At 39.2% G+C, this 26,801-nt stretch overlaps 1 protein-coding gene across 7 annotated transcripts; it reads right to left on the bottom strand.

Moving 5' to 3' along the window:
* Window positions 1-12,260: 12,260 nt before the first annotated feature.
* brd2b (bromodomain containing 2b) lies at window positions 12,261-24,166 on the bottom strand. Of its 7 annotated transcripts, none has more exons than XM_086312346.1 (12): window positions 24,020-24,166; window positions 21,423-21,711; window positions 20,968-21,117; window positions 19,821-19,965; window positions 19,394-19,557; window positions 18,676-19,176; window positions 18,355-18,483; window positions 17,977-18,210; window positions 17,614-17,864; window positions 17,109-17,425; window positions 15,314-15,439; window positions 12,261-13,912 (listed from the first exon to the last, which is right to left on the bottom strand). In XM_086312346.1, the coding sequence occupies exons 1-12, from the start codon at window positions 24,049-24,051 to the stop codon at window positions 13,782-13,784; spliced, it is 2,469 nt and encodes an 822-aa protein (XP_086168472.1). In that variant the 5' UTR covers window positions 24,052-24,166; the 3' UTR covers window positions 12,261-13,781. The 7 variants fall into 7 exon arrangements, with proteins under 7 accessions (XP_086168472.1, XP_086168469.1, XP_086168473.1 ...); XM_086312343.1 differs by having other exon boundaries at window positions 12,262-13,912; window positions 17,965-18,210; XM_086312347.1 differs by having other exon boundaries at window positions 12,263-13,912; window positions 20,980-21,117.
* Window positions 24,167-26,801: the final 2,635 nt, after the last annotated feature.

Raw genomic sequence — 26,801 nt, forward strand, 5'->3', positions numbered from 1 at the left:
AAAACTGCAATTATCTAAAAGCTTGTTTACCATCCTCTGACTCTGACATCATTTATTTTTCAGAAATCTCAAGCAAACATGATTTGTGTTGGATTTATAAGATGAAACCAATCGATGCAATTCTGACCTCAACATGAAATACTTGAAATAAACACACAGTAAACATCGTGAGGCCCAGACATCTCTCGGGTGTGTCCTGGTCTCCCCCGGGGCCTCCTCCCAGCAGGTCGTGCACCTCAGCTGGCTCCTTTCAATGAGGAGGTGACTCGGCTCTACTCTGAGACATTCACGAATGACCGAGCTCCCCACCTTATCTCTGAGACTGAGCCCAGACAACCTTCAGAGGAAACTCATTTTTGCTGTTTGTTTCCGCAGTCTCATTCTTCAGTCACTGCCCACAGCCCATGACCACAGGTGAGGGTAGGAACATAGATCAGGCTTTAAATCAATAGTTTTGCTTTCACACTCAGCTCTCTCTTCACCGCAACAGACTTGTACCACATCTGTGCCAATCTGTCTGTCAATCTCCCACTCCACTCTCCCTTCACTCAGGAACAGGATCCCAAGACTTAAACTCCTCTACTCTGGGAAGCAACTCAGGAACTGCCTAGATTTGAATGGAAACTCCATTCTTTTCTGGCCTACAACCACAGCCTCAGACTTAGAGGTGCTGATTCTTATCTCAGATGATTCACACTCAGTTGCACACCACCCAGTGTGCAGGAGGAAGCTGAGAGAACCACATTATCTACAAAAAGCAGAGATGAAATCTTGAGCCCACACAATCTGATACCCTCCAACCCTTGGCTGTGCCTCACAATATTGTCTATAAAAATTACACGACCAGGAATGAGCATCATTTGCAAACCAAAGGCTCTCTGTGGTTGCACAGGGACAAGAAACAACTAAAATATGACAAAAAATATACCTCTGGGTTCTACATATTTTGTTTAACCCTCATCCCAGTCATGGGAATGAGGGCTGGGGGTTAAACAGCACACTGACCTTTAATATACAGTGTAAACAAAGAATGGTGCAAAAAGAAGAAATGGAGTGTGATGGAATGAGCTAGTAGACGCAAGGATCTGAATCAATTTAAATCTTGTGATCAATTTGGAAAATGTAACACATGCAAAACCTTAAAACATCTCACAGCTAAAATAATTTTACATGGAAGAGTGTTCATTGCAAAAGGTGACTGGGGTACGGTTATGCATAACGCCTACAAGAGGGTATTTCTGCTAAAGGGAGAAATACAAGGCTCTGATGCCAAGGCTTTAGAAGAATACTATATGTATTGATGTTTTTATAGAATACATCATGGAAAACCTTGTTTTCTTTGGGATTCTGTGGGATTCTGTATCCCATCTTTATCCTCAGGTGCTGTTTAAAAAACAATCAATTTCACTTGTCTACATATATCAAGGGGAAAGAAATCTAACAATCCAACAGCTTCACATGACTGTAAGAGATCGAGGAATATTTTAAATAGTTTGTTTGTCTTGTCTGGATGTGCTCAGACATCCAACCTTATCGCTGTTTTCAGATAAAACCCAACAAACCCATTTTTCTTGAATTAAGGAGAACGGCCTTATCTTATGAAACAGACTGTCAGTGATAAAGTTTTAATGCATTCATACATTTATCCTCGCACACTGATGCTCATATTTTTACACCAAATATCTTAAAGTCCCTTCGTGCACAGACAATTGGTAGCCAGTTTTCAGTGCAGGATAAGAAAAGACAGAGATGGATTCCAATTTGAATTTGAAGAACTTTTAGTCGACTACACTCTTGTATATACTTGTGCATATATATAATCATACTACCTGTTCATACACATAGAGCTGTTGTTACTAATAAAAGAGGTCATATCCACAGATTGGTGTTAATTACACAGCCTGGAGAGGAGTTTTGCTCCAATTATGTGTACGTTGTGTGATTTTGAAAGCTGAATATAATGTTATTTCACTCAACAGCATTAGACTTTGAATTAGTCGAGCTAATTCATTTTTGGGGCCTAATTACATATCAAGAAGTAATAGAGCAACATCAACATGCATTTGGAGTACGGTAGCTTTTCTGGCCAGTGTTCACTTTTCTTTAGACGTTCTTGGTCTTTAATAACTTCTCACAGAAATATTGAGTTTTTTCAAGAAGCCAAGCATGACTTCAAGCATAAAAAATGATGCATGATTTCAGTAGTTACAATTTACAGCTAGTTATTGCATTATTTCACATATGAATTTATGATCATTTTTGTTGATCTTTTTTTTTTTACTTTGTCTGTGTGCCATTTGGTGCTCTGAAGGTTTTCTTTGTTTTTCATTAAATAACTGCCTGCTGTGTCCATACTGTCATATACTGTGTGGATGAAACTGTCATAGTCCTGATTTTTTGTTGAGTTCTGGTTGCAGTTATATTTTTGGGGTTTTGTTGTGTTTCTAGTTTTTATGATTACTGTTGACCTTGATGTCTGAGTCTTATTTGTCTTCAGTTGTCTTGTGGGTCTTGTGTCTTGTTTGTTTTGGTTTCACTTCCTGATGTTGGTTCCTTTCCCTTCTTTGTAATTGTTCGGCCTGTCCTCATTAGTTTGATTGTTCCCTACTGTGTGGGTTTATTTCTGCTTCATGTGCGTCAATGTGTTTTCGACTCTTCTCTCTTTGGGTTGCCATTTTTGTTTCACCCTGATATTTATTTATTAAGTCTAATAATAATTCATTCATTCATTCCCTCATTTAGTTTTCATGTCTTGTGTTCTCTCACCTTCACCCCGACACCCCCCTCTTCATAAAGCTGAAGGTGAACTGCAGTCTGGTGATAATTCTCTGTACTAACATACTGTGTAATATTCAATTGTTTAAAATCTATTTATGGTTAAAATGGAACAGAGAAGCTTTCCAACAGCATCACTGTTAGAGGAACAGCTAAATAACAACAATACATTATTGCTATTGTTATTATTTTGTGATTAACTGTGACTTGATTATTTGGTACCAAGTTAAAACTTTTTAGATATGTAGGAGGGAATCAATTTCCAGCTGTAGCTGAGCTTACCAGTACACATATTATCAGACACTACCGCTGTATATTTAAAATTAGACTGCTGTCAAAGTTTGACTTTGAAATGGTCTTGTTTTTTAATGTTATCAACTTTATTTAATACACAAGTGTGAAGACAGAAATCTTATGCTAAGGGGAAAAATATTGTGACAGGTCTGACACTTTATTCTTATAAAATGATTATAACACAAAGCCAACTCTGGTTCTGGCTATTATTCAGTCTGGTTCATTTTTTTTTTTTTTTGAAGGATAATGTGTCAGTCGAGTCCTTGGCAGAAATGATCAAAGAGGAGCTCTGCCATGTCACAAGGTGAATTACGCAGAAAAAGAAACAGCAGAAACAGCATGTCACCTTCCCACAGTGCCATTTATCTTTACTGTGTAGGTCAGGCAACTCAACTGCATATTTGTTATATATATATAATACTGCACTGCTCGCTTTTCATGTGCATCAAACAGAGGTCTAAGGCACTACTACATAGTTACATAGGTAGTTACATAGTTACTATGTAACTACAATTCCTTCCTTAGCCATTCATCTCAGAGAAGTTTATAAAACGTAAACTGTGCCCTGTTATCTGAGACACAAAGTTACCAGAATGTATTACATAACTGGTTACACCGAGCTGTCAGGACGCCAGGACTGCTTGTAGCATTTGGAGAGTTTCACATTTCATTTTTGCTTCCACTTGATGTTTGGTTAAATTTCAGAAAAACGGGTTTTCCTTCAAAGTAAGAGCTGTACAGCAATAAACCACTGTTAGGATTTGGGTCGGGTTACATAAAGTCAACAAATGCAGCAAGAATGTGTCCTGAAATGTCCATTTATGACAAGCTGCATAATGCAACACCAAATCCAAAGGACAATCTTTTTGCATCTCTCTGATATTAGCATTTATAACGAAACTGCAGTATTTCATGAGATTGGCAGCTGCAGTAAAGCAGATCCGAAACAAACTGCCTTCTTCGTGTATTTAGTGCTGCACCTAGGGCAAAATGACCTGGTGAAATCTCAGTGTAGTCACAGAATGAGCATGTGATTTTCTGATCCAGTGCCTTTTCAGACAGAAATATTATTTTATTAAGATCAGCAAGCATTACTTACACAGAGATGCAGAAATACTACAAAGATATTCAAGACAACTACATCTTAGGCTGAGTACATAATAAATGTGTGGGAAAACAAATTTAAAAAAGAAACCACGTAGACATGCACAATCCATGCTGAAGGCAGTGAAAGGTTGGCAGGTATACAACAACAGCTGGTGACATAGAATTTCAATTTCAGACCACATAGACAAACTGGCTGGGAGAAGATGGAGCTGGTGTAGGGAAGGAATTAGGGGCAAGAGAGCAGGTAGGTGTGGAAGCATGGCAACACAACAGGGACCACTCCTGGAGAAAATGTGAACTGCGGCTCTTTTGAGAAGCTCATGACTGCCATGTTAAGATCAGCACTGAGTTACTATAATTATGAATTTCCCATGGATGGCATTCATGTCAGCGGAGGTCTAATGACTCTTTTAAATGTGCAATTTGAAACCTAATGATCCTGAAATGCCAGCCAAGTCCACTATTCAGTGTAAAGTACTGTAATCTCAATCGATATGCTGCCAATTTTAGTATTTTTAATCATACAATCATAAGAGCTTCTTGAATAGTCAGATAAAAATTAATGCAATAAAGCTATATCCATGATGTGAACGCACCAGCAGACTCAACACAGAGAGCAGATCACAGAAGCTGGCCGGTCTCCTGGAATTATGGTCCTGAGTTTAATTGCCTACACTTAACTCAGTTTTGTGAGTACTGTTATTCATTTTCGGTGATCAATTAAAGCACACTTGAGTTAAAAAAAGACACATGTAAGTCTACTTATATTTGGGAATTTAATCTCTCTGAATAAAGTTCTTTCTCAGTCAGCCTTTTTCACTCTGGAAAGTATTTGCCTGTCTTAGGTGGCAGCTCCAGGTATGATTAAAGTCTTGAGTCCAGTTGGCTGAGAAACAAATGAGAGCAGACAGCTCATAGATGAGGACCGCCACCTCTCGGCCAGCTCACTTCACCTTTTGAGGAGAAAATCCAAAAGAGCTGTAATCAAGCCAACTTGGTCAGATGGACCTCAACATTTTGGAGGCACTGGGGCATAAAAAGGATTAGAGCAAAAATTGGCTAAATTAGCTGCTGGATAGCATGTTTCAAAGCAGAGTGAGTCAGGACAGAGAATTATGGGTTAAATGATTTTCTTCGAGCAATTTAATGAAAAAAAATGGACGGAACGGAAGCACTGCTTCCTTTTTTAATAAAGAAATCATCCAGATGAAGAGGCACCGGCAGGCATGTAGAGCCTTGTGTTCTGTGTCCATGTATTTATTTAAAATATATATTTGGCTTTTTTTTTTTCAATGGTTGTCAAGCATGATCATTCACTGAAGAGGCCACCTACAAGACCTAAGACTAAAACAGATGTAGGGCAGGTTGTGGTTTATTTCTACTTGTCAGAGGTGAAGCTGAAAATTTTTAGAGCAGGTTCAGTCTCATCAACCGTAAAACGATGAGTCAGTGTCACTGATGCATTGCAAAAGGAGGTTTAATGTGCTTCTCATCCATAGAGCTCAGGGTTGTTCAGTTAGGCTTTCATTACTGTTTTGCAGCTGTTACTGACTAAATTTGGGATTTCTTTGTTTTTTGTTTTTTTGAGGTAGAAATCAGTTGAAACAAGGGCTTAATTTTTAGGAGGAAAGAAAATGCTGAAACACCTACATCTATATAGTTTTTCCTTTGATACTGGAATGAGTCTCCACTACTTTCCTGACCCGGTTCTCATAATGAGCTACAGTCTGAGTCTCATATATACTTTTTATGTTGTGTTTTTGTTTGTTTGTTTCCACAAAGAAGAGAGTGTCTGTGATGTTGTCACCATTCTCATAGTCATATATCACCTGGTACACACAGCCACCTGTAACAGTGAGAAAATCGCTTAGTACAGACAACTGAGACACTATGATCCATCATGTTTTATTGCACATCTGCTAAACAAATGTAGACCCTTGTTCTGCTGCCAAGAGGAAGCATTTGGCAAAACAAATAAAACATTTTTCTTTTTATAATCCTCACTTTCATTGTCATGTTGGTGAATGTTAAACGAAGGCTAACTGATATCTTGTGTCGATGCATGTCACGGGAAATGAACAAAACAAAACAGACATCTGCCAGTAAGACAAAAGGAATAGTGGTAGGTTAGCTGTTTAAAGGAAGCCACTCGTTACTTCATCAAGCATACTCATAGGTACTAGGAGAATGTATGTAGTAATAAATCAGAATTAATTATTAAAGGGTTTATTAGGCTTTTCAGATGTGCTGTTAAATTAGTGGATGCTGGGTTAAGAAGTTTCAAATAATGAGGTCAGTGCAAGTACTGCTTAAAATACTTGATTTTGGACTGTTGATTCTACTCTTGGAGATGTATAATGTAAACAAGAGCCAAAATATCATGTCATAAGCCCCAGCCACCTCCTGTTCACACCCTCTGTGTGTGAATGTCAGCCAATCAGAAGACAGCTGGCTTAGTTAAAAAAGGAATAAAGAGCTTGTTTCACAGAGAGGATGAACCGAGGAGCTGGACCAGGGCCCAAAATACGACACCACTCTGGAAACAAAGTGAAATTAAAAACAAAAGAAAAATTATGAGAAAATATAAAACTGTAGATACCATGCTGATAAATTGTGTGCTCTCTAAAAGTCATGAAGACATATGTCAGAAATATTGCAAGAAAAAATCCATATTACATCAATAAATCAAAAGAATGGTTTATAATTCCAAAAGTAAAAAATAAATATAAGTTATGACTGCTTGTGATTCTTTTCATCTCCAGTATTATGTTGGAATTCTTTGTTTCTTTACATTGTTCTCAGTTTTTGTTTGTGGCTTCGTCTGCTTTCCCTTCTGTGTGGTTGCTCTGCCATCATTAGGCTCACCTGTGGTCAGTTAAACAGCCAGTCACCTCAACCTACAGTGGCTTGCAAAAGTATTCGGCCCTCTTGAACTTTTCCGCGTGAATCAATTTTATTGGGATTCCACGTGAAAAACCAACACAAAGGGATGTACACGTGAGAAGTGGAACGGAAATCATACATGATTCCAAAGATTTTTTACAAATAAATAACTGAAAAGTGGGGTGTGCGTAATTATTCAGCCCCGTGAGTCGATACTTTGTAGAACCACCTTTTGCTGCAACTCCAGCTGCCAGTCTTTTAGGGTCTGTCTCTACCAGCTTTGCACATCTAGAGACTGAAATTCTTGCCCATTCTTCTTTGCAAAACAGCTCCAGCTCAGTCAGATTAGATGGACAGCATTTGTGAACAGCAGTTTTCAGATCTTGCCACAGATTCTCGATTGGATTTACATCTGGACTTTGACTGGGCCATTCTAACACATGGATATGTTTTGTTTGAAACCATTCCATTGTTGCCCTGGCTTTATGTCGTTGTCCTGCTGGAAGGTGAACCTCCGCCCCAGTCTCAAGTCTTTTGCAGACTCCAAGAGGTTTTCTTCCAAGATTGTCCTGTATTTGGCTCCATCCATCTTCCTATCAACTCTGACCAGCTTCCCTGTCCCTGCTGAAGAGAAGCAGCCCCAGAGCATGATGCTGCCACCACCATATTTGACAGTGGGGATGGTGTGTTCAGAGTGATGTGCATTGTTAGTTTTCAGCCACACAGCGTTTTGCATTTTGGCCAAAAAGTTCTATTTTGGTCTCATCTGACCAGAGCACCTTCTTCCACATGTTTGCTGTGTCCCCCACATGGCTTGTGGCAAACTGCAAACGGGACTTTGTACTGATGTTAGATTACACACAGGTGCACTCTATTTAGTCATTAGCACTCATCAGGCATGTCTATGGGCAACTGACTGCACTCAGACCAAAGAGGGCTGAATAATTACGCACACCCCACTTTTCAGTTATTTATTTGTAAAAATGTTTGGAATCATGTATGATTTTCGTTCCACTTCTCACGTGTGCACCACTTTGTGTTGGTCTTTCACGTGAAAGTCCAATAAAATTGATTCATGTTTGTGGCTGTAATGTGACAATGTGGGAAAGTTCAAGGGGGCCGAATACTTTGGCAAGCCACTCTACATGCCTCCTGTCTTTCATTTGCCTACTTGTCCTCTTTTTTCCTCAAACCTTTCAGGGATTTTCTCTTGTTTTTCTTCAGTTTGCAATTGATTTGCTTGTGCATGCATTTTGAGACTTTTGTTGGTTTTTGCCTTTTGCCTGCCCCTGGTGAGCCTTGCTTTGCTTCCTGTGTGCAACCTTGGCATTGATAAAGAATATAGATCAACTCTCTCTGCCTTTTGTGTGTCCTACATTTGGGTCATCTTCCCTGTGGTTTGTCACAATTGTGAGAAAATCACTTTTACAATTCAGCATTTCTATTCCATTTTAAAATATGGCTGTAATTTCATCAAACTATCTAATACTCTAACCAGGAATACATGAAAAACAACACCACCTCATCATTCCTGCAAAATCATATAGATACAATCACATTCCTAAACCTTCTTGTGCTCTAGAACTAAACTCCATCCTGTTCTCGCAAAATAAATAAACCAGCGGATATGCAAGGGCCATGCTGCAGTGAACAAGTGCTTTGGTTTTGCACAGCTGTGTTTTTGTTGTCATGCCTAAAAATACTTAATAGCAGCACTTACATGTAAATGAGCAAACAGAAAAGTCGTCAGTCTACTTCGATTCTTTCCCATGTAACATAATTGCCATGATTGCGGTACTCGGCACTGCTACTTCCAGACACCAATCTGCTGTTCAGCATTTGTTCTGTCTGCTCCATCAGTGGAGTCCAATTGAAATATTGATCTTGTTTTACAAAGCCCAAGGTATGAAAGACTTTAGCCCTTTGAATATATATGTTCTGTTAATGCAAAATCAAAGCTGCTGAATTTAGATTTTTGGGGGGGTTAACACACAGGAATTCATTCCTCAGAAGCTGCACACACTCCCATATTAAAATGTGGCAGCTATCTCATCCATCACTGTGAAAATAATTAGATTCAGGCCTGAGCCAAATAAATCCAACAGAGACAGAGGCAGTTTGGAGCATTGCCATTCTGCGCCGGTGTTAAAACACAAGCAAGCAGACACGACAAACATTATTTACTGATCATTTGTGTCAGGCGGTGACTGCAGGAGCAGAGATCTGCCCAAAAGCTTGTGATAATTGATGGTGACTACGTGAATGTGCCAGTGATCACAGACTGTTGTGATGAAGGGTTAATACACACGAGACTCTGTAATACAATTGTCCTCTTTCGTTTCAATGTGTTTTGCTTGCAGTGCAGAATAAAGGAATAACATTTTCCACTTCCCTTCATGTGTGCCATGAGTTCACAAACGCAATAACCTTAAATGCATTACAGCACAATATGCCAAAGCACGCATTTGCTTATATTTTATTAGATAAATAAACACATTGTGCCGCAAAGTGGAAGAACACACGTTAAAGTGTCTGCATCATTGGTGCTTTCAGTCTGAAATAGTAATTAAAGTAACAACAAGAAGTTTGATATTACTATTATAGTTCTATATTGAAAGCAGATGCACAAAGACTTTGAAAATGTGAGCCTGATCCTAATAGTGACAACATTCATCTCTAAAACTGATTTGTTATAAACAACTGACAGTCTAATATTTCACAGTTCATTTATTCAGAACTACTGCTTTGTAATTAGCAGTGATATTGGAGGGTCACTGGTCACTTCATTAGTTACAGTTTGGTAGTACCAACAAGGTGCTGGAAACAGATTGTTGAGTATCAGAGATTTGGGACATGATAGAGTCACACAGTTGCTGTAGATTTGCCGGAGCACATACATGACAGTGATCTCCCCTGGCCAGTTAACGTCGTCTCAGCATCTGACTAGGATGCCTCCTGGACGTCTCCTGGGTGAGGTTTGAGTATCTGTGCTTGTACTGCTCTCTGCACTATAAGTTAAAATTAAGAAGATCAATTAATGCCAGGATTTCATACTTCTTTGAAAACACAGAATATATAAATATTTTAAGAGCAATGTCAATAGGCAAAAGAGTCGACACATAGATTTTTAATCATAATGATTTTAGTTTAATCTGTGTTCACACCAAAAGAAGGATGCAAGATAATTCAAAACAGTGGGTTTCACTTTAACTTGCACTCATAATATAAGTACGATTACAGGAGGATTACCTGCAGCTTGGGGATTTTTGCTCACCTGCTTTTCTATCAAACATCAGAATGCTCCTTAATGACTCCTTTCAATAACAACACTGCACTCTTTTGCTCCCTTCATACTGCTACAGTTTAATTTGGTAGAAAACTGATTTTTTTTTAATTAATAGTGGCCTATTTCCAACAATTGTCTAGATATTAGAATCATTGTTTACTCACAACAATATGATAACACAGAATATGACATTATTATAAAGGTGGAACACCTTTACTTTTGATGCCTTTAGTACATTTTCCTGTTGCTTCATTCAACATTTTTTTTTATTATTATTATTTTTGCCAAAGAAAAACAAAATCTCTATTTCAAAGTTAAATTATTTGATCAGTCACTTCAAGGTGCTTTGTACTGTAAGGTCAAAACCCTACAATAACACAGAGAAACACACAACAATTAAGTGACCCCCTTTGAGCAAGCACTTGGCGACAATACGAAGGAAAAAACTTCCCATGAAGAAACCTCCAGATAACCAGGCTCGGGGTGGGGTGGCCATCTGCCGTGACTGTTTGGGGGGTTAGGAGAGGCAGACAGGAAGATTAGACAAGCACTATGAAAGAGAGACAGAGATTAATAATAACTAATTATTAAAGATTAAATGCAAACTGATCTATAAACACACAGAGAGTGAAAAGAGATGAGTGAAGATGCCAAATGAAGTCTTTTCTCTCCTCACCTATGAGTCTTTGCCAGTCTGCGGTGACACATCCATTGCCCTGCAAGGTTTCAGGACATACACTACAGGTGATAGGATCAACATAACATAACTGATGACTGGACTCCAACCGAGGACCTCCTTGCTGTGAGGTGACAGTGCTAACCACCACCTACGATATTACATGATAATATAACATATTTTTGTGCGCAGTCGAGCTGTTTAAAGCAGCTTTTGTGAGCAATACAGTGTCTGTGCATGAGCTAAATATGGGCTGAGAATTCAAATAATGTGGAGCATTACTTATTAACACCAGCCAAGCTGCTCCAAAAATTGTTAGCAGCCATGCTTTTTGGCTCCATTAGACACTGGCAGGTAACCAACCATGATGCTTTCTGTTGTTCAGATGTAGCCTGGCTGGGAAAATATTCAAATGGATAAAAATAGTAACATTTTAGAACAAGAGGCATTCAAAAAGTCTCTTGAACACTAGTTATAATACTGATGCAAATGCCCCTGCTGGTAAATTTTAACTGACCACAGGATGTATTCCCTTTTTTTACAGCATACTCCATTTCAGCAAAAACATCACTGTGTTGTTTTTGCTTCTTCTTCTTTCTTTTTTTTTCAAAGGTTTCTGATATAAAAAGTTGCTCCAGCACAATTATGGGTGGCAGTTAATCAGCATCACTGGCAACACATTAAACACCTTCTGGTATTTTTGAGCTTCAAAATAACCAACAGAGCAGGTTTCACCTTTTCAAGGTCGTCCCTCCCCAATATCAAACTGGGTACCAGTGGATTCGGAGATGACGGTCTTAACATGAACCAGTTGCTGGTTTTCACTGAGATTTTAATATGAATAACTGCTGCCACCTGCTGGAGCAATTTCCTTGTTATTAATGCTGAGCTTCTAAATGTCAGAATATATTAGTAGAAAGGGGGGGAAAGGCAAACTGCTAACTTTATAGTTCACAGCCCACATGGGGCCATTAATCTTGTTATGCTGTCACACAAATATGCTCTTAACCTGTTCATCACCCAAACCAATGCTCTCAAAACATGAAGCCACACTGCTGCTCACTGATTGTCGCATCGCTTAACAAAATAAATAATAAAATATTTATGAATAAAATTAATCTTTATATTATTAAAAAAATTAATAAAAAAAATTAATAAAAATTAATAAAATATAATAAATAATACAAAATTAAACCTTTCTGGTTTGTCTGATCAACTTTATCCATATGCAGTTATTGCAGCTGCGTAACACGCTTCAAAGCAAAACTCCCACATCTCATATTTGTTCTACAGAAGTTATTTTTAATAAACACCTGTCAAATGAAAGGTTTGCTTCTGAGAGGCAGCATGTGAATCCTCTTCAGAAAACAACCAAGACAACTAACTGGAATGAGAGATAACATGTTTTTTTCTTAAAAATAAAAAATAAAAAAAGCAAAAAGGGTAACTGGGAGGGGAAAAAGGAGACCAAACAGCAGAAATACATTAGTTTGTGCAACAGCAAATACAGCTGAATTATATACAAGCATATCTTTACTGAACATTCATCAACAGCTTCAACTATGCATGTACAATGAGGGCTCTCCTATCAGTTTACAGGAAAAGTGTTGTTTTCAGCTTGAGTTTAATCAGTCGTCACTATTTGTTCCAGTCAGCGCTGAGCAGCCAGTGTTTTCAAGTGCTACAGAGGTCTGCAAGAAATGGTAATGCAATACTTCAGATGTTCAGGAAATTAATATGGAAATTAGAAACTGTAACATGATAACATTCAGCAGCTTGCTTTCAGCTCAGAAATAGACGGACACTCGAGTTACTGTTTGATGTAATGAAGGATGAAAACGTCAAAGTAAGTTGTAAGAAATGAGTTCAGCTTGAGACGTGTTTATAAGACTTGTCGGTCTTAAAATAGCTGGTGGCTTTTTAGGAGAACAGTGCAGCCACAAAACTCTGTACAAATTTAATGAATATCTATCTTAGCTGCTAAACTTTGTATTTATAGTACATTAAACTGTTACTCTATATTGTACTAAAACAGACTGCAGCATTAATGTTATTGTTAAACTGAGAACTTATGTAAACATAACAGAGAAATCTAAATCTCAAACTGACCTGAATATGGAAGATCCCATAGCATGCTTTGAAATGCAGCTCAGAGGCTGCCATATCTGTCAACAGTATTGGATTTCTCCAAATATTGTAACCGTTATGAACAATCATTAAGGCTGAGTCTAGGGGTTCATCTAAAATTGTTAGAAAAGCAAGGCTTGAGACCAAAAGGTTGCTGGTTTCAATTCCAGTAACATCTGAGGATATGTGGGTGGGAGGAGAAAACAAATAAAATATGACGCTCTTCCATTCTTTCACCAAAAGGAGACAGTGTAAGGCCAGCCAAACAGATTTTTCAGTCAGGCCCGTCTTTCCACATCAATTTTTTTAATTATTACTCCACCTCCCTCTTCAGGGATCCCCATAAAAATCTTCTTTATAAAAGAAACATAAATTTGTACAAGTATTTACAAAGGGAAGGAAGGGGAGAACAAGGCATTTAGTGTTTGGGTTCTACAATAATCCACAAAGACATTGTTCCACATCCCTCAGTCCAACATTCAAAACATTACAGGATTACAGGAGTCCATTTGGAGTGTTTTTTGTTGCAGTGTTCAATCTCAGCCAACTATCGCTTCAGGGCGTGATGTGTCCTGGGCCAGCCCAAGTCCCTGAGACATTAGCGTTTGACTTCTTAGTTTTTTGCTAACAATCTCAACTCGAGTCTGAATCACTGCTGTCTGAGGAAGAGGATGAGGAGGAGGAAGAGGACGAGTCTGAGCTGGAGCTGCTTCCGCTGAGGCGTGATGGCTGGGCGTGAGTCTCCACTGCACTCGGCTTTTCCACTGAGGAGAAAATAGCAAAGAGAAGAATGTTTAATGGATGCACCTGTACGAAAAGGAAGAAAGCACTGAAGTGTTTCTCTCAGCGTCTTTGCCAAAACAGCCCATACGTGCAAAACCTCACATTTCATCTGGTTTTTACAGACAATTCTGCTTCTACAAACAGTCTAGTGATGGAGAGTGTGAACCACTGGAGCCAAAGTTTCCTAAAACAAAAGAATAGCTCATTTATAGCCAGATGTGATATAATGGCCAGGGGATAACATGTAAACAGAAGTTAAAACTGCAACTCAAATACACACAGGGTAGAAAGACTGATAAACTCCAGGGGCCTGATGCATAAAACTCTAGATTCACAACTTAATCTGTGTAAACACAGAAATAGTATCTTCTTTCCATCTAAAGCCAGCTGTACACATTGTGCTCTTTTGCAAATCAAAAGAGGAAAAACCTTAAGATGTACAGCCTTAAATATAGTCTAAACGTCACCATAACAGGCTTGAATCGCTCTAGAAAGTGTGCACACGGTTTAAAAAGGTATGTTTTAGCTCAACACTTTCTAAATCCCTGCTTGTGTGGGGGCACAGGCGCACACATGTCTAATACTATGCATCCCGCTTCAGCACACAATCATGGTGTTTAAATACTTTGCCATTTTTCTCGCTCATTCTGATCTACACTCCTGGTTTAATCCCTCCCTGCTACTAATGCATTTACAGGCCGATGAATGTTCTTACTCTTCATACAATCTTTAAGCAGCAGGAGAGAAGAAGATACTTTAATGAAATTCAATTTTCAATTCAATTGTATTTATATAGCACTATATCACAACAACAGTTGCCTGTTATTGTAAGGTTAAGACCCTAAAATAATAAAGAAAACCCCTACGAGTGTTTCTCAAATAAAAGCCCATTATGGTATGCAGATAAGCGAAACAAAAGCCCTGTCCACACTTTAAAGAAATAAACAAACTGGTTTTCTAATGATCAGCAAAAGTCTCAGACACCTTCACACACATGAGGCATTCCATATTATTATGATGGCTTACTGTAGATTTACACAACCAAAACACATTTACATCTCAGAGGGATTTTTAAGGTAGTTTGTTACCAAGTATAGCATTATATGAAAAGACTGTCCTGACTATACAAACTAGAACACAAGTCAAATCCAACCGTTCTGTCTCTCCCAATTTAGAGTCACTATTTAACCTAACATGCATGTCTGGAGTACTTGAGGGAACTCGCACAGGGAGCAAAGGCCAACTCTACACTTGAAACGCTGTGCCATCTTCGCTGAATTATTGAAGTGCACAGTATTTGAGTAACGTAGAGAATCTGTAAGCTGCTCTGAAAACCAGACATGTTTGCATCCACACAGAAATGTGATGATGTGAGAGCTTACCTTTAGGTTTCGTGGGTTTCTTGACTGAATTGAGTTGTCCGCTGACATCTTGCAGCCTCCTCTCTAGCTCCCTCCTCTTCTCCAAGGTCAGCTCCTCTTTAGACTTGCCAATGCTGCCTTTCTTTGCTGCTGCAATATAAGATGATAAAAAGGTTGTTACAGAGCTGGGGACCAAACAGAAATACAGTGGTAAGTATACTGTGTTACACCATTTCTAAGTCAGTACTGAGTAGTGTCAAGTTAAATACAGAGATTAAATTTCTTGCTCTCTTTACTAATTTTAAGTAGCAGCTTAGTAGTGCTACGCTGAGCTCTGCAGTCATATCTACATGCTGTAGTTGTGACCAGTCACCAGGGGGCAGCGTCAAATATTTGAAGAAACTATCAACTTTAGCTACTTCTATTCACTTTGTTGGTGCTTTAGCTTAGCATCTGCTGCAGAGAGAAGTTATAACATACAAAGAAATGATTTGTAGTGAAATTAAGACTTTCAGTCTCAAGTCTGTCTCCTTAGACTCTGGCCTTTACCCGTCAGGTTTTCATTCTGTGTAGCCAAAGAGCTAATCAAATACACGTCAACTCAGAACTTAATGTCAAGAGGAAACCTAGCCTCTCTGTCACTGACAGACATGAAGGAGGGCGCTAGATAGAAAGATTTGAGTGGAACACCGAGGTGATGTGGTTAAACTGTTAAACTAAACTAAACTACATGCCTGTCAGATAGGCGTAATCCTCTGCTACAGTTTTATTTCTCTTGTCAGTCCAGTCAGGGAAATATTACACACTATTGTCATGAAAACCAGATATTTTTGTGCAGGAAAACTGTTATTTTTCCTGCATTAAAACTAGTGTACAATCGTTTCCAAGTCCAAACTTAGATGGCACCGATTAAGGTTCTTAATTTTTATTTTTTTTTTAAATATACATAATCTTTTCTATATATCAACTTATGTATCATTTGTTGTTAAGCACCAACCACTATGAACGCTCTTTACAGATGTTGGATGCTGTTTATCATGGAGCACTGAGATTCATCACAGGATGTAAAACTCTTGCCAACCATTGTACTTCATACTCTTTGGTTAACTGGCGTTCACTGTCCACCCACAGACTGTTGCATTAGTACATTTTCAGTCATAAATCAGTAATTTGTTTACTACAAGTGTATCTAACTTACTATGTGTCACCTGAACAGAGAATCTAGAGCCTACGCTCACAAGCTTTTATTACATTCATTACAAAAAAAAAAAAAAAAAAAAAAAACAACTACTAGGTTTTTGTTTTTGATGTCAAAAACTTGTTTAGTTACAGCAGTACAATACATACTGGGTTTAGAAATGCAGAGGCAGAAAGTATCCACTCAGCCTTGTAAAGCCTCTTTCCAAGAATTTGATTATATCAACTGTGAGAGCCAGTATACGGTTAACTTTCAGGAATCAAAAGCATTTGTGCCATTTAACCTCAACACTGGATCAGGTTGTTTGACTTTGGGAAGTGAAGGGGCATTTGGACGCAGACGCTATCAGCCCTTAATAAGAATATATAATTGCCCTCCGTGTGTGGCTGCATGAGTCAAAACTACAGGTTCTTTCTTCAGCATCAACTTTACTCTCCAAGTTTAACAGTCTATTTTTTCCTACATAAGATGTACTTAGCCATTACAGACTTTAACATATGTCACATGTTAGGTACTGATAGTAGGTTCTGATACTCAATAACTTGTCAATTACAAAAACATCCAAGATATTGCTAAACAGGAATATGCTGGTGCTGTCTTGGTGGTCATTTTATCTACCTTGTTCAGCATACGGCTTACGGGGCTTCTTCCTCAGACATGTCATCACGTAGCGCTCGAGCTCTTTCAGTGTGGATGGTTTGAGTGTTTCAAAGTCAATCTCAATCTCCTCAGGGTTGGTGTCCCTCAGTGAGGGCTCCCTGGACTGTATGATGTGGACCACACGACCCAGCTTCTCGCCTGGTAACTTGTTGATGTCGAGGCTTAGCTGGCGCTTCTCATCGTATGACATGGGCACGATCTCTTCCTCTTCCTCCGAGTCATAGTGTGGTAACATGGAAGTGGCAAGTTGAGGGTAGAAAGGCTTCTTTGAAGTCCTGAAATAACAGAAGAAGAGCACAGCTATCAGCTGTTTTGCATTCAAAACATTTAACTGGTTGAACAGTATAATTATTTGTTTCACTAAACCCCAAAAAGGAAGTATGATGAAGATGAGATCAAGTTTAAAAAAAAAAAAAAAAAAAAAACAACAACACTGGTGTGGTGGTTCACTCTTTATACTAACTTGCTGTTCTTGTTACTCTTCTTCCCCTGGCTTTTCTTGGCCTGGGAGCCACCTGCTTTGGCAGATTTGCTCTTCAACTTGCTGGGCATCTTCCATTCCTCAGAGCCTGCTCTGCTTCGGACTCCTCGATTTCGCTTCTCCAGCTTTTTCTTTTTCTTCTTCTCCTTTTTGTCCTTTTTGTCCTTTTTCTTTTTGGGCTTGACGATGGGGCCTTGGGAGAGAGCAGCTAGCTGTTCGTGCACGGCTCGGAGCTGAGAAAAATATACAAATTAAAGACGTTTTTGTTTCCACGTTTAGTTTGATGCAACAAACACCCTCCAATACCTCAATAGTAGCTACTCAATATCTTACTTGTGTGCACACCTGGTCCTGTAATTCAGCCAAGCGATGTGCTCGCTCCTCCTCGCTGTCTGAGCTTGGGCTGCTCTCACTCTCCTCACTCTCGCTGCTAGGCTCACTCTCAGAGGTGGAGGAAGATGAGGAGGATGAGGAGGAGGAAGATGATGAAGAGGATGTTTGATGCCCACTCATGGACATGGCTGTGTGCTCCATGTGTGGTTCATCTGGCATCTTGGCAAAACGGAACTCAAAGACATCCTGAGACATGGGGGGAAAAAAAGAAAAAGAAAAAAAAAAAAAAAAAAGTTAAATGGTAAGAAAGGAGGAAAGTGAGTAATAAAGTAGCAAATATAACTGAAGAAGCCTCTGTGAGGGCGCCTGGTCCATGTAACTGCTGCTCACCTGTAGTTTCCGTGCCATCCCCACAACATCGTGATCAGGTGGATTGTACTTGTAGCAGTTTGAGAACATCAGTCTAACATCACTGGCAAACTGTTGAGCATCTCTGTACTCACGACAGTCCATCTTCCTCTGATTGTAAAAAACAGGAATTGGACATTTATTAGATTTTAATAGAAGATTTTTTTTTTCCCCACTGCATTTTACATTCACATTTAAAATCCTTCCCCCTTCTGTGTTTTATCATTTCAACATGGTATGTTTAGTAAAAAGAAATATTACTATTAAAGTACTGCGAGCACACTTTCACGCATTCGAAGTCACCTTGATGGTGCTGAGGTCCATAGGACACTTGATGATATCGTGATAGTCATGAAGTCCGAGTGCAGCTGCATCCACAGGTGTGTAGAAAGGCCATGCATACGCAGCATGTTTCTTTGATAACATGTCCTTCAGCAGCCCACTGCAGTACCTCAGCTGCGGGCTGAGTTTTCCCTTCCTTGAGGGCTGAGGTTGAACAGAATCGGGCAAGTCCTTCTTGGGGGGTTTGATGGGGCGTCCGCTGCCAACTCTGCGTCCAGTGCCAGCCATCATTGGCTGGAGCAGGACAGGGCCTCCAGGACTCCTGACGAGCCCAATCCCAGGTGGGGTCTCCAAGCTTATGCTTCCCATTGAGGAGACCGTGTGCATGGACGTGTCATGGATTTGACCCCCGTGTCCCCCTTTCCCCAAGCCCACCATGTGCGGCGTTCCTGACATGCCCACAGTAGTGAAGCCCATGGTAGAGGGTGTGGTGGTATCTGCTTTGCGTTTTACACCTTTCTTCTATAGAAAGAAAAAGTTGGAAATTGTTGTGATCACTTTATTATGGCTTTGTTACACGGTTTATAATCCTGACAACTGAAATACTAAATCTTTAACAAAGGACAGTTTACTTTCACATTTAGTGCTGTTAAAAAAGAACTTAAGTGTTTCAACATCGATTTTGCATGCTAAAATCTAGATATGCAAATTTTTCTAATCAGCATTCTGTCTTACATACCTTGGTTGTGGGCTGTGTAGGAGGCAAACCCATAATGTTAGCTGGTGGCAGGCTTTTAGTTAGCACAGTCTGGGGAGAGTTGGCCAGCATGGAATCCCCCGTGTCTGAGGATGAGGGGGAGTAGGCTGACTGGGACACTGCTGGCACCTGCTGAGCCCTTGATGCTGGTAGATAAAGAATATTAAATTTAAGAGTTGCAATTCAGCTACACAACAACACCACCTCAATCATAAATGTTGCTTTCATAATGCCTTCCTGCTTGTAAATAAATACATCTTAACATCTTTAATTGCCAAAATATGGCTCAATCAAATTTGCATATCTAAGTAGAAGAACCGATAAGCAAGCAGACTAACGATTCTGAAGAATTCGACTACCAGGAACCAGTTCTTGGTAGAACCGGTTCTCGATTTCCATCCCTACTTACCAGAAGATTTACGACCTCTTCCCCTGCTGTTTTTGTTCCGAGGAGCTGGAGGAGGAAGTTCAACTTCCTCTTCGGGCATCTGGGCCACCTTCTGAAGAAAAATCTTCTCTAGGGATTGGGCCATCAGCACAATGTCATCTGTTGGCTAACCAGGGAGGAAAAAAAAAAAAAAAAAAAAAAAAAAAAAAAAGCAACACATGAGCACAAATAATATATACGGTAAGTACTATTTTTTGCATAAATGTCATTTCAGTTTAACAATAAAGGTTTTGTATTTTTTTTGTATATTTGTTAACAGACTGACAGGAACATTCATGCAATTTTAAAAACATCCCTTTTGATTGTTATGTGTAAATAGATCAAACAGATAATTACAGATTCTTGAAAAGAATTTCCTAAGATTAGTGCTTACATTTCATAAATAATAATATAAACTAAACCACTGTTTTCCCACATAAAGATGTTAACAATCACCATAGAAATCCCAGGCTAAGACACTTCATATGGTTATCTACGAGACAACTTAATGCAAAATGTAAGTTTGTATAATCATTGAAATGATCTGTTACACACAAGCCATTGCTTAATTTACATATCTAGGTTGAGTTGAATCTGCTTTGCAAAATTATTTACATGTAGCACATTTCTGCAGTCATTAGGCCTTTTGTCTTTCACTTTAAAATTTTCCCTTGCTTCCCTTAAGTTATGCTGAGGAGCACATGTAGTACATGTTCTCTTGCTATGAAGAATAGCAGAGAAATCACAGGGCATTTTGTGTAAAGTAAAGGGAAAGGGTGAAGGGTTAAAAAAAAAATAAATAGCCTCTAAAATTTCTGTGCCTCTGCTTGGATCATTAACAAAAATACACACAACTTTGGTCAAGTCATTTAAAAAAAACAAACAAAAAAACAAACAAAAACAAACACCAAATCTTGCTAGATTTCCCCACTGGTTTGCTAGAAATCATTAAACACTGTACTTTAACACTTATTTTTTCACTCTGAGCTGACAAAACACAGTTCTACGCCTGCTCAGTGTAAGATCACTGTGTTAATAAATGCAATCCAAAGGGAATGCTAGCTTGTGAGAAAGGAACAAATATCAATTAAAATGGAATAAATAACATGGATAAAAATGTGTTTTTTACCTTTTGACCTACCTTGTTGTAGATGTAGCAGTTGGTGAACATTGTGTTGAAGTCCTGTATGCACTCACATGCACTACGGTAGAAGTTATTTTCCAAGCGTTTCTTAATGGTCCCCATGTCCATGGGTTGTTTGATAATTTTATGGTAATCCTTGGGGAAAAAAATGCATTTTTTTTTAATTAATAACTTTTTAATTTATGGCTCTACAGAAATACCAATCCCACTTGTTTACTTGTTAAAGTGTGGACACCTTTTCCATAATGGTCCCAAGATGTTAAAAATATGTTTTAAAAAAACCCCAAAAAACCTGAGATACAATCATCTATTAACAAACCAGAAAGGATCATTTATAATAGCCAAAAAATAATACAGAATATTGGATATTTATCTCAGCATCTGGAAGTAGACACATTCAAACTCCGAGTGGTTTATCAAAGCACTTGGATTCAACCCACCGGCAGGTTAAGCTTGTAGGCATCCACGGGCTCCTGAAAAGGCCAGGCAAAGTGGTGCCTCCAAAGAGACTTCATCAGGGTCTTCTGGAGGTACTGCAGCTGGTTTGTCATGCGGCCTGGTCGGGTAGGATCCTTCACTGGGGGCTGTGGAGGGGCAGGGGGACCCTGGGGCATTGTGTGGGGTAGGGAGGGGCTCTCAAAGTCCTCGTACAGCAGGGAGGGCTTACGAATGCGTTTTCCCGAGCTTGTGTGTTGGTCCATCATACCACCGGACAACCCAACCAGAGAGCTGGAGTGAGGAAGATGTAAAAGCACAGGAGAAGAATTAATGACAATGATTAAAAAAAATTTAAAAATTTAAAAAAGAGACCCTGCATCCACATTACAAGGAAAAGAAGGAAAGAAATGCTACCTTAATACCTCATGTGGAAAAAGCTGGCTGGCTGTAAATAAACTTTTAAGGTGGGAGAGGATAAAGAAGAAAAATATAAGACCCCCCCCCCCCCAATGGTTATCTAGGAAACCAGGATTTCATCTATAGGTTGCAACTTTTAGCACTGCCATGGGAGCCATGACTGTCCTATAAGAATGCTGCTGATAAGGCAATAAAGTCAATGTCATGTAATATGCAATTCAGCAAGAAACATACAGGCAGTCTGGATAATCTTCAGAAGTTTGGGTTCAGTTTCTTTGATGATGATGTCTATGTTTTGACCGTTTCACTGTTGCACTTTATCAAGTTGTAACAGAGAAACTACTAAAAAGTATAAGAGTTGTACTTAGCTAGATAAATCTTATAAACAATAGCCTCAAAGTCAAACAACAGTGACACGCTAGATAAGTACTTATAAACATGATTATCTTTTCCAGATAAAATGTTTCCTCTGGTTTTCCCCACACACAAAGGAATAAATGGAGGATATGCCAATCAATGCCTTACACAAGCACTGTGGTCTCCCCTGGAGATGCACCATAATAAACAGGGCAGAGAACAAATTCCCCCATGGGCCTTAAGAGAGTTAATTAAAAAGAAAGCAATCTTTTTGAGATATCAGCATCTCTGCAAGTTATGATCTCCAGTTTGGATGTAGTCCAACAACACCACGTTCCATAAAGAGCACTTTTCAATGCACCATGCGATGACAGAGGTCACCTAGTTCATGTAGTTAAAGGACACAGAAAGTCGGTCCTTTCTCACCTCCATCTGAGCACCACAGCTTAATACACACATGCCCTACTGACACACAAACAATGGCTAAGCCGATGAGCCGGTTTTCTACATCAAACAGAATACAAGCAGCACAAATAACTACTAAACAGCATTAAGGGTGCCGAAAAAAAGGAATTTGCAGAGTAGTAAACATAAGAACTTTTCTATTTCCAGGCAAATGTTTTAAGCTCTACTTACTTTAGTGTTTTGAAGCATTTAACAATTAAATGGGAAAAAAAAACATCCAAATATACATCCAATAACACACACAGAGAACAAAAACATTCAGAATTGCTGTTTTACTGAAAGCATTTTAAAACTTAACGTGCTTTTCTCCAAATTAGTTCTGAACACAAGATTATGTGAAAGAAAATCTACCTAAAGTCGCAACATTTGTGCAAAAACACAAACACCGTTTAATTATCAACTTGGCTCCATGTGACTATTATGGCTTTAGTGTTTGAACCTGCATTTAACCAGCTTCTGTTTTTACTAAACAGAGACAAATTAGCGTAGGCTGAACAACCCGTCGTTATTATTTAGTCAAACTGATCAAAGACTCCTAGTCCACCAGCTGCTGATCGCGTGGTTGGACGCCCCGCCCTCGCTGTTTGTAAACACTTCTTCACAACGACAGAAGCCAATATCTGACGACCATAAGGGGTCCAAAAAGACACAAACGCCACATTTATTAAAGAGCACTGCTCGGAAAAGAATTTTTAAAAATTTTGATAAAACCCTCGGGCCATCAGGCAATTTCAGCCATTTTGCCACAGTCTCAGGGCGTTTGTTCACCAGCACAGAAGCTGCGAGCTGGAAGCTAAGCTTGCGAGCTAGCGGAGACAGACTGCAACAGCGCTTTATAAATATAACAATACACCTGGGACTGCCAAGCTGCAGTTAAGCAGAGGTTGTGTGTGGGGGGAAAGGGGAACAGTGGACGGGTTATTTATAACTAGTTTTCTTATATGATATTGTTTTACATTAGCGACAGCAGGTTGCATGAGCAATGAATGACACGACAGACAGACAGCCGGCGGGGAGCACCAGGCTGACCTAGCCGATGGAGATGCAGCTGTCATTTGCCTGCTAATTAGAAGCTAAACGCTAAAGAAAACGGAAATATAGGCTCCACAAAACCAGTGTGCAAATATTAAGATTCAGAGGACTTCAGAAATATGTGCAGAGTTGAGTCTCCTGTGTAAGCTAGCGTAAGCGGGCTGTATCATAAGACTGGCTGACGAGGTAGCGCTGTTTTGCTACTCGGAGGCTAACGGTAACGTCACCGTAGCAACAATGTGGTTTTTATTACATAATTCCCATCCTCACGCGGACTACAAAGCCCAGCAAATGTCCTCAGTTTGACCCGAAACACTGCGGACATTACCTGTCGTGAGGTGGGTTGACGGCGGCTTCCATTGGGGTGAGGGCGGAGTGTTGTTACGATCCAATTTTTCGCCGCTGTTGACGCTGCACTTCCACAAAACGCTCAGCGACCAACTCCGCAATGAAATGGCGACTAAGCGCTTCCGCTTGACCCTATATAAACCCCTCTCGTGGCAGTGCCGCGTCGTTCCTGTCACGTGGACGATGATTCCGCGCCATAATTGGCTGTAAGCAGGTGTCAGTCAAACAGCACAGTCTGTACATCTTGTACTCTGAAAATATTGCATGTTTCAGATTTTTTATACAGTAATGAGCTATCTGGCGACGCACTGCGTTAATAATTGCTGTAATTTTCAGACTAACGCTTCTCTGTCTATATGGATTAGTATGTTTTGTCCTCAAGAGAGTTTGGATTGTCATGCAGGTGATCTCCGTTTTATTAAACCCACTGCGGAATACCTGGGTAGCAACTGTATTTTTTTATTTTTTTATTTTTTTTGGTGAGATGTTTCCATTTAAAGCGGCACATTCATGAAATAACCCCCTTAGCTGCTTTGTGATTGATGCCCTCAAAAAAATGGACATCTTTTTTTCCAACTCCGTGACTAACCGCTTTAAAGAAGCTATGTTTAACAGTATCCTGCAGTCTAGATAGATAGAAAGACAGATACATGTGCAGTTTCCCAAAAAATAAAAATAAAATAAGAGGAGACTGGGATTGTTGACAAGCAATGGCAACGGGTTTCACTCGTCACTGCTGCACCATAGAGCACATTCTCCAACAGACTGATTCAATGCCACAAGGACAGATACAATAAATCTTTTATGCAACACATCTGTATAGCGATGCATCATCTGTGCTTCAACAGTTTATTTCTACCCTGTACTGTGCGCACGACTTTCATTACAATGTACATTGACTGTAAAGTTTTTACGTAAACGTATTCATTAGTAAGCATTTTAAATTAAGTTTTATTTTTGCTGTGTTAAATAGATATTTAATATATATTTTAAATGGAGATATTTTTCTTTAACATATTGTTATTATTACGTAATATTACTTACATATTTGGGTTCATATTTGTTTTGCCATGTTGCATATAAGCCAAAATAATGGCATTTATATTCTATAATATTTAAGCTATTTTGCCATTTTTGTTGTCTCGAGCTAAATTTTCAAAACTTTTGTAGTAAAAAGGATAGACTGTTTACCTTTCCCTAACCTGGAGAGTTTTAACATATGCAGGATTGTGTTAATTGTAACTGGATGGACTTGGTTTGCAGTATGTTAACCATTAAAATTCGCATAGCATCATTACAAAGCTATGATTTGTTCATCTGACTAATAGTTGGTGAAACAAAGCTGTTTTTAAACCTTATTGCTCTGCACTCTCACGCCAGAAACCTCCATAAAGAAAGTAAACGTCGTTATGCAAAGGGTGCAAAACAAACCAGCTATCAGCTGTAAATGTCTTGTACACAGCACAGGGATGCTGAGTTCAGCTGTGAATCACCGATCAGCTGTTAGACCGTTTAACAATTTGATCACTTCGGTATTTATTGAAACAACTTGAAAATAGCATTGTTTCGTCAGCTGTATTTTGTCCTACAATCGAAGCCTTTTATATAAAATCAGTCCAAATTTACCTACAAGTTAACCTTACTGTGTCTAGCTGCTTGAAGTTCTGTTCAGTTGAATGATATGGTGGAAACCTACACTTTATTTTATCCTGTACTTGTTAATGTTACACAGTGTAGTATGCTGTGATGGCTAAAACACAAAACAAGGGTAGATATTTGATGGAAATTCTAATTTGGACTCACTTTGCACTGTTGAAGTGAAATGTGGCATGATGCATTCCTTCACAGTCACACACACAGGCTGTATACCCCTGGATTTATTGTATTTTTTCATAATGAACTGTTCATAGCAAGCTGGTGATAAACAAAAGTATCAAATTAACCGGATCTGTTGCTGGACTTGAAGTTTTCATCTTAAAATGGCCAGGTGATTTTCACCCCTGTTGCCTTAAAGAAGAAGACCACCCTCATATATTTTCCTATTAAAAACAAAGAGAGTCCTGCTGATTAAAACACAAGTTGCTGTTCAGGTTCACCACAGTGAGATAAAAATCTAAAAAAAACAACCCAATAACTACAGTACTGTGCAAAAGTCTCAGGTCACAACTCATTTCTTCTTTGCTTCCAAGGAGTCAGACATTCTTTAAATTTTTCTAAAGTGGCCTTAAGCAATAGTTCTTCAGGCTTTCTGGTGGAGTTTCAAAGTTTTCTTTGGACACTGGCTGCTTTTTCAGTCCAGACCTAGTACCTGATCATTTTCAGAGGAATATTTTCTTGTTTCTTTGTAAAGCCACTTAGTACTGATCATGGAATCTAAACAACTCTCATATGTTTGAAGTTTTTCAGTCCGGCTTTAGGCTGTTTCATAGCACAGAGACAGCTCTCATAAAGGTTATGAACGATATCCTGGTAGCGACGGACTGTGGTAAACACGTAGTGCTTATACTACTAGATATGACTGCTGCATTTGACACAGTGGATCACGACCTGCTGATCTCTCGTTTACAGCATTGTGTGGGCATTTCTGGCTTTGCACTCCTGTGGATAAAATCATATCTCTCAAACAGGAGCTTCTGTGTTAAGTTGGGCTCGTCATCGTCCTCTGTGGCCCCTCTGCCATGGGGTGTACCACAGGGATCTATTCTTGGGCCATTACTGTTTTCATTGTATCTCCTGCCACTGGGTGCAATCTTTTGTAAACA

The sequence above is a fragment of the Aulonocara sp. 'chitande type north' Nkhata Bay genome, linkage group LG11, assembly GCF_057382095.1.
Source record: "Aulonocara sp. 'chitande type north' Nkhata Bay isolate Kocher_YH1m ecotype deep benthic linkage group LG11, A_spYH_male_GT1.1, whole genome shotgun sequence".
In the NCBI taxonomy this organism is placed as follows: domain Eukaryota; kingdom Metazoa; phylum Chordata; class Actinopteri; order Cichliformes; family Cichlidae; genus Aulonocara; species Aulonocara sp. 'chitande type north' Nkhata Bay.

What these genes read in the sequence shown, in the direction of transcription:
- brd2b (XM_086312342.1), bottom strand. Translation starts at nt 24,051, where the DNA reads ATGGAAGCCGCCGTCAACCCACCTCACGACAG. An exon ending in AAGAGGTCGTAAATCTTCTG is followed by an intron (nt 19,558 to 19,820) that starts GTAAGTAGGGAT and finishes TTTATCTACCAG; the next exon opens with CATCAAGGGCTCAGCAGGTG. An exon ending in AGGACCAGGTGTGCACACAA is followed by an intron (nt 17,865 to 17,964) that starts GTAAGATATTGA and finishes TATTTTTCTCAG; the next exon opens with CTCCGAGCCGTGCACGAACA.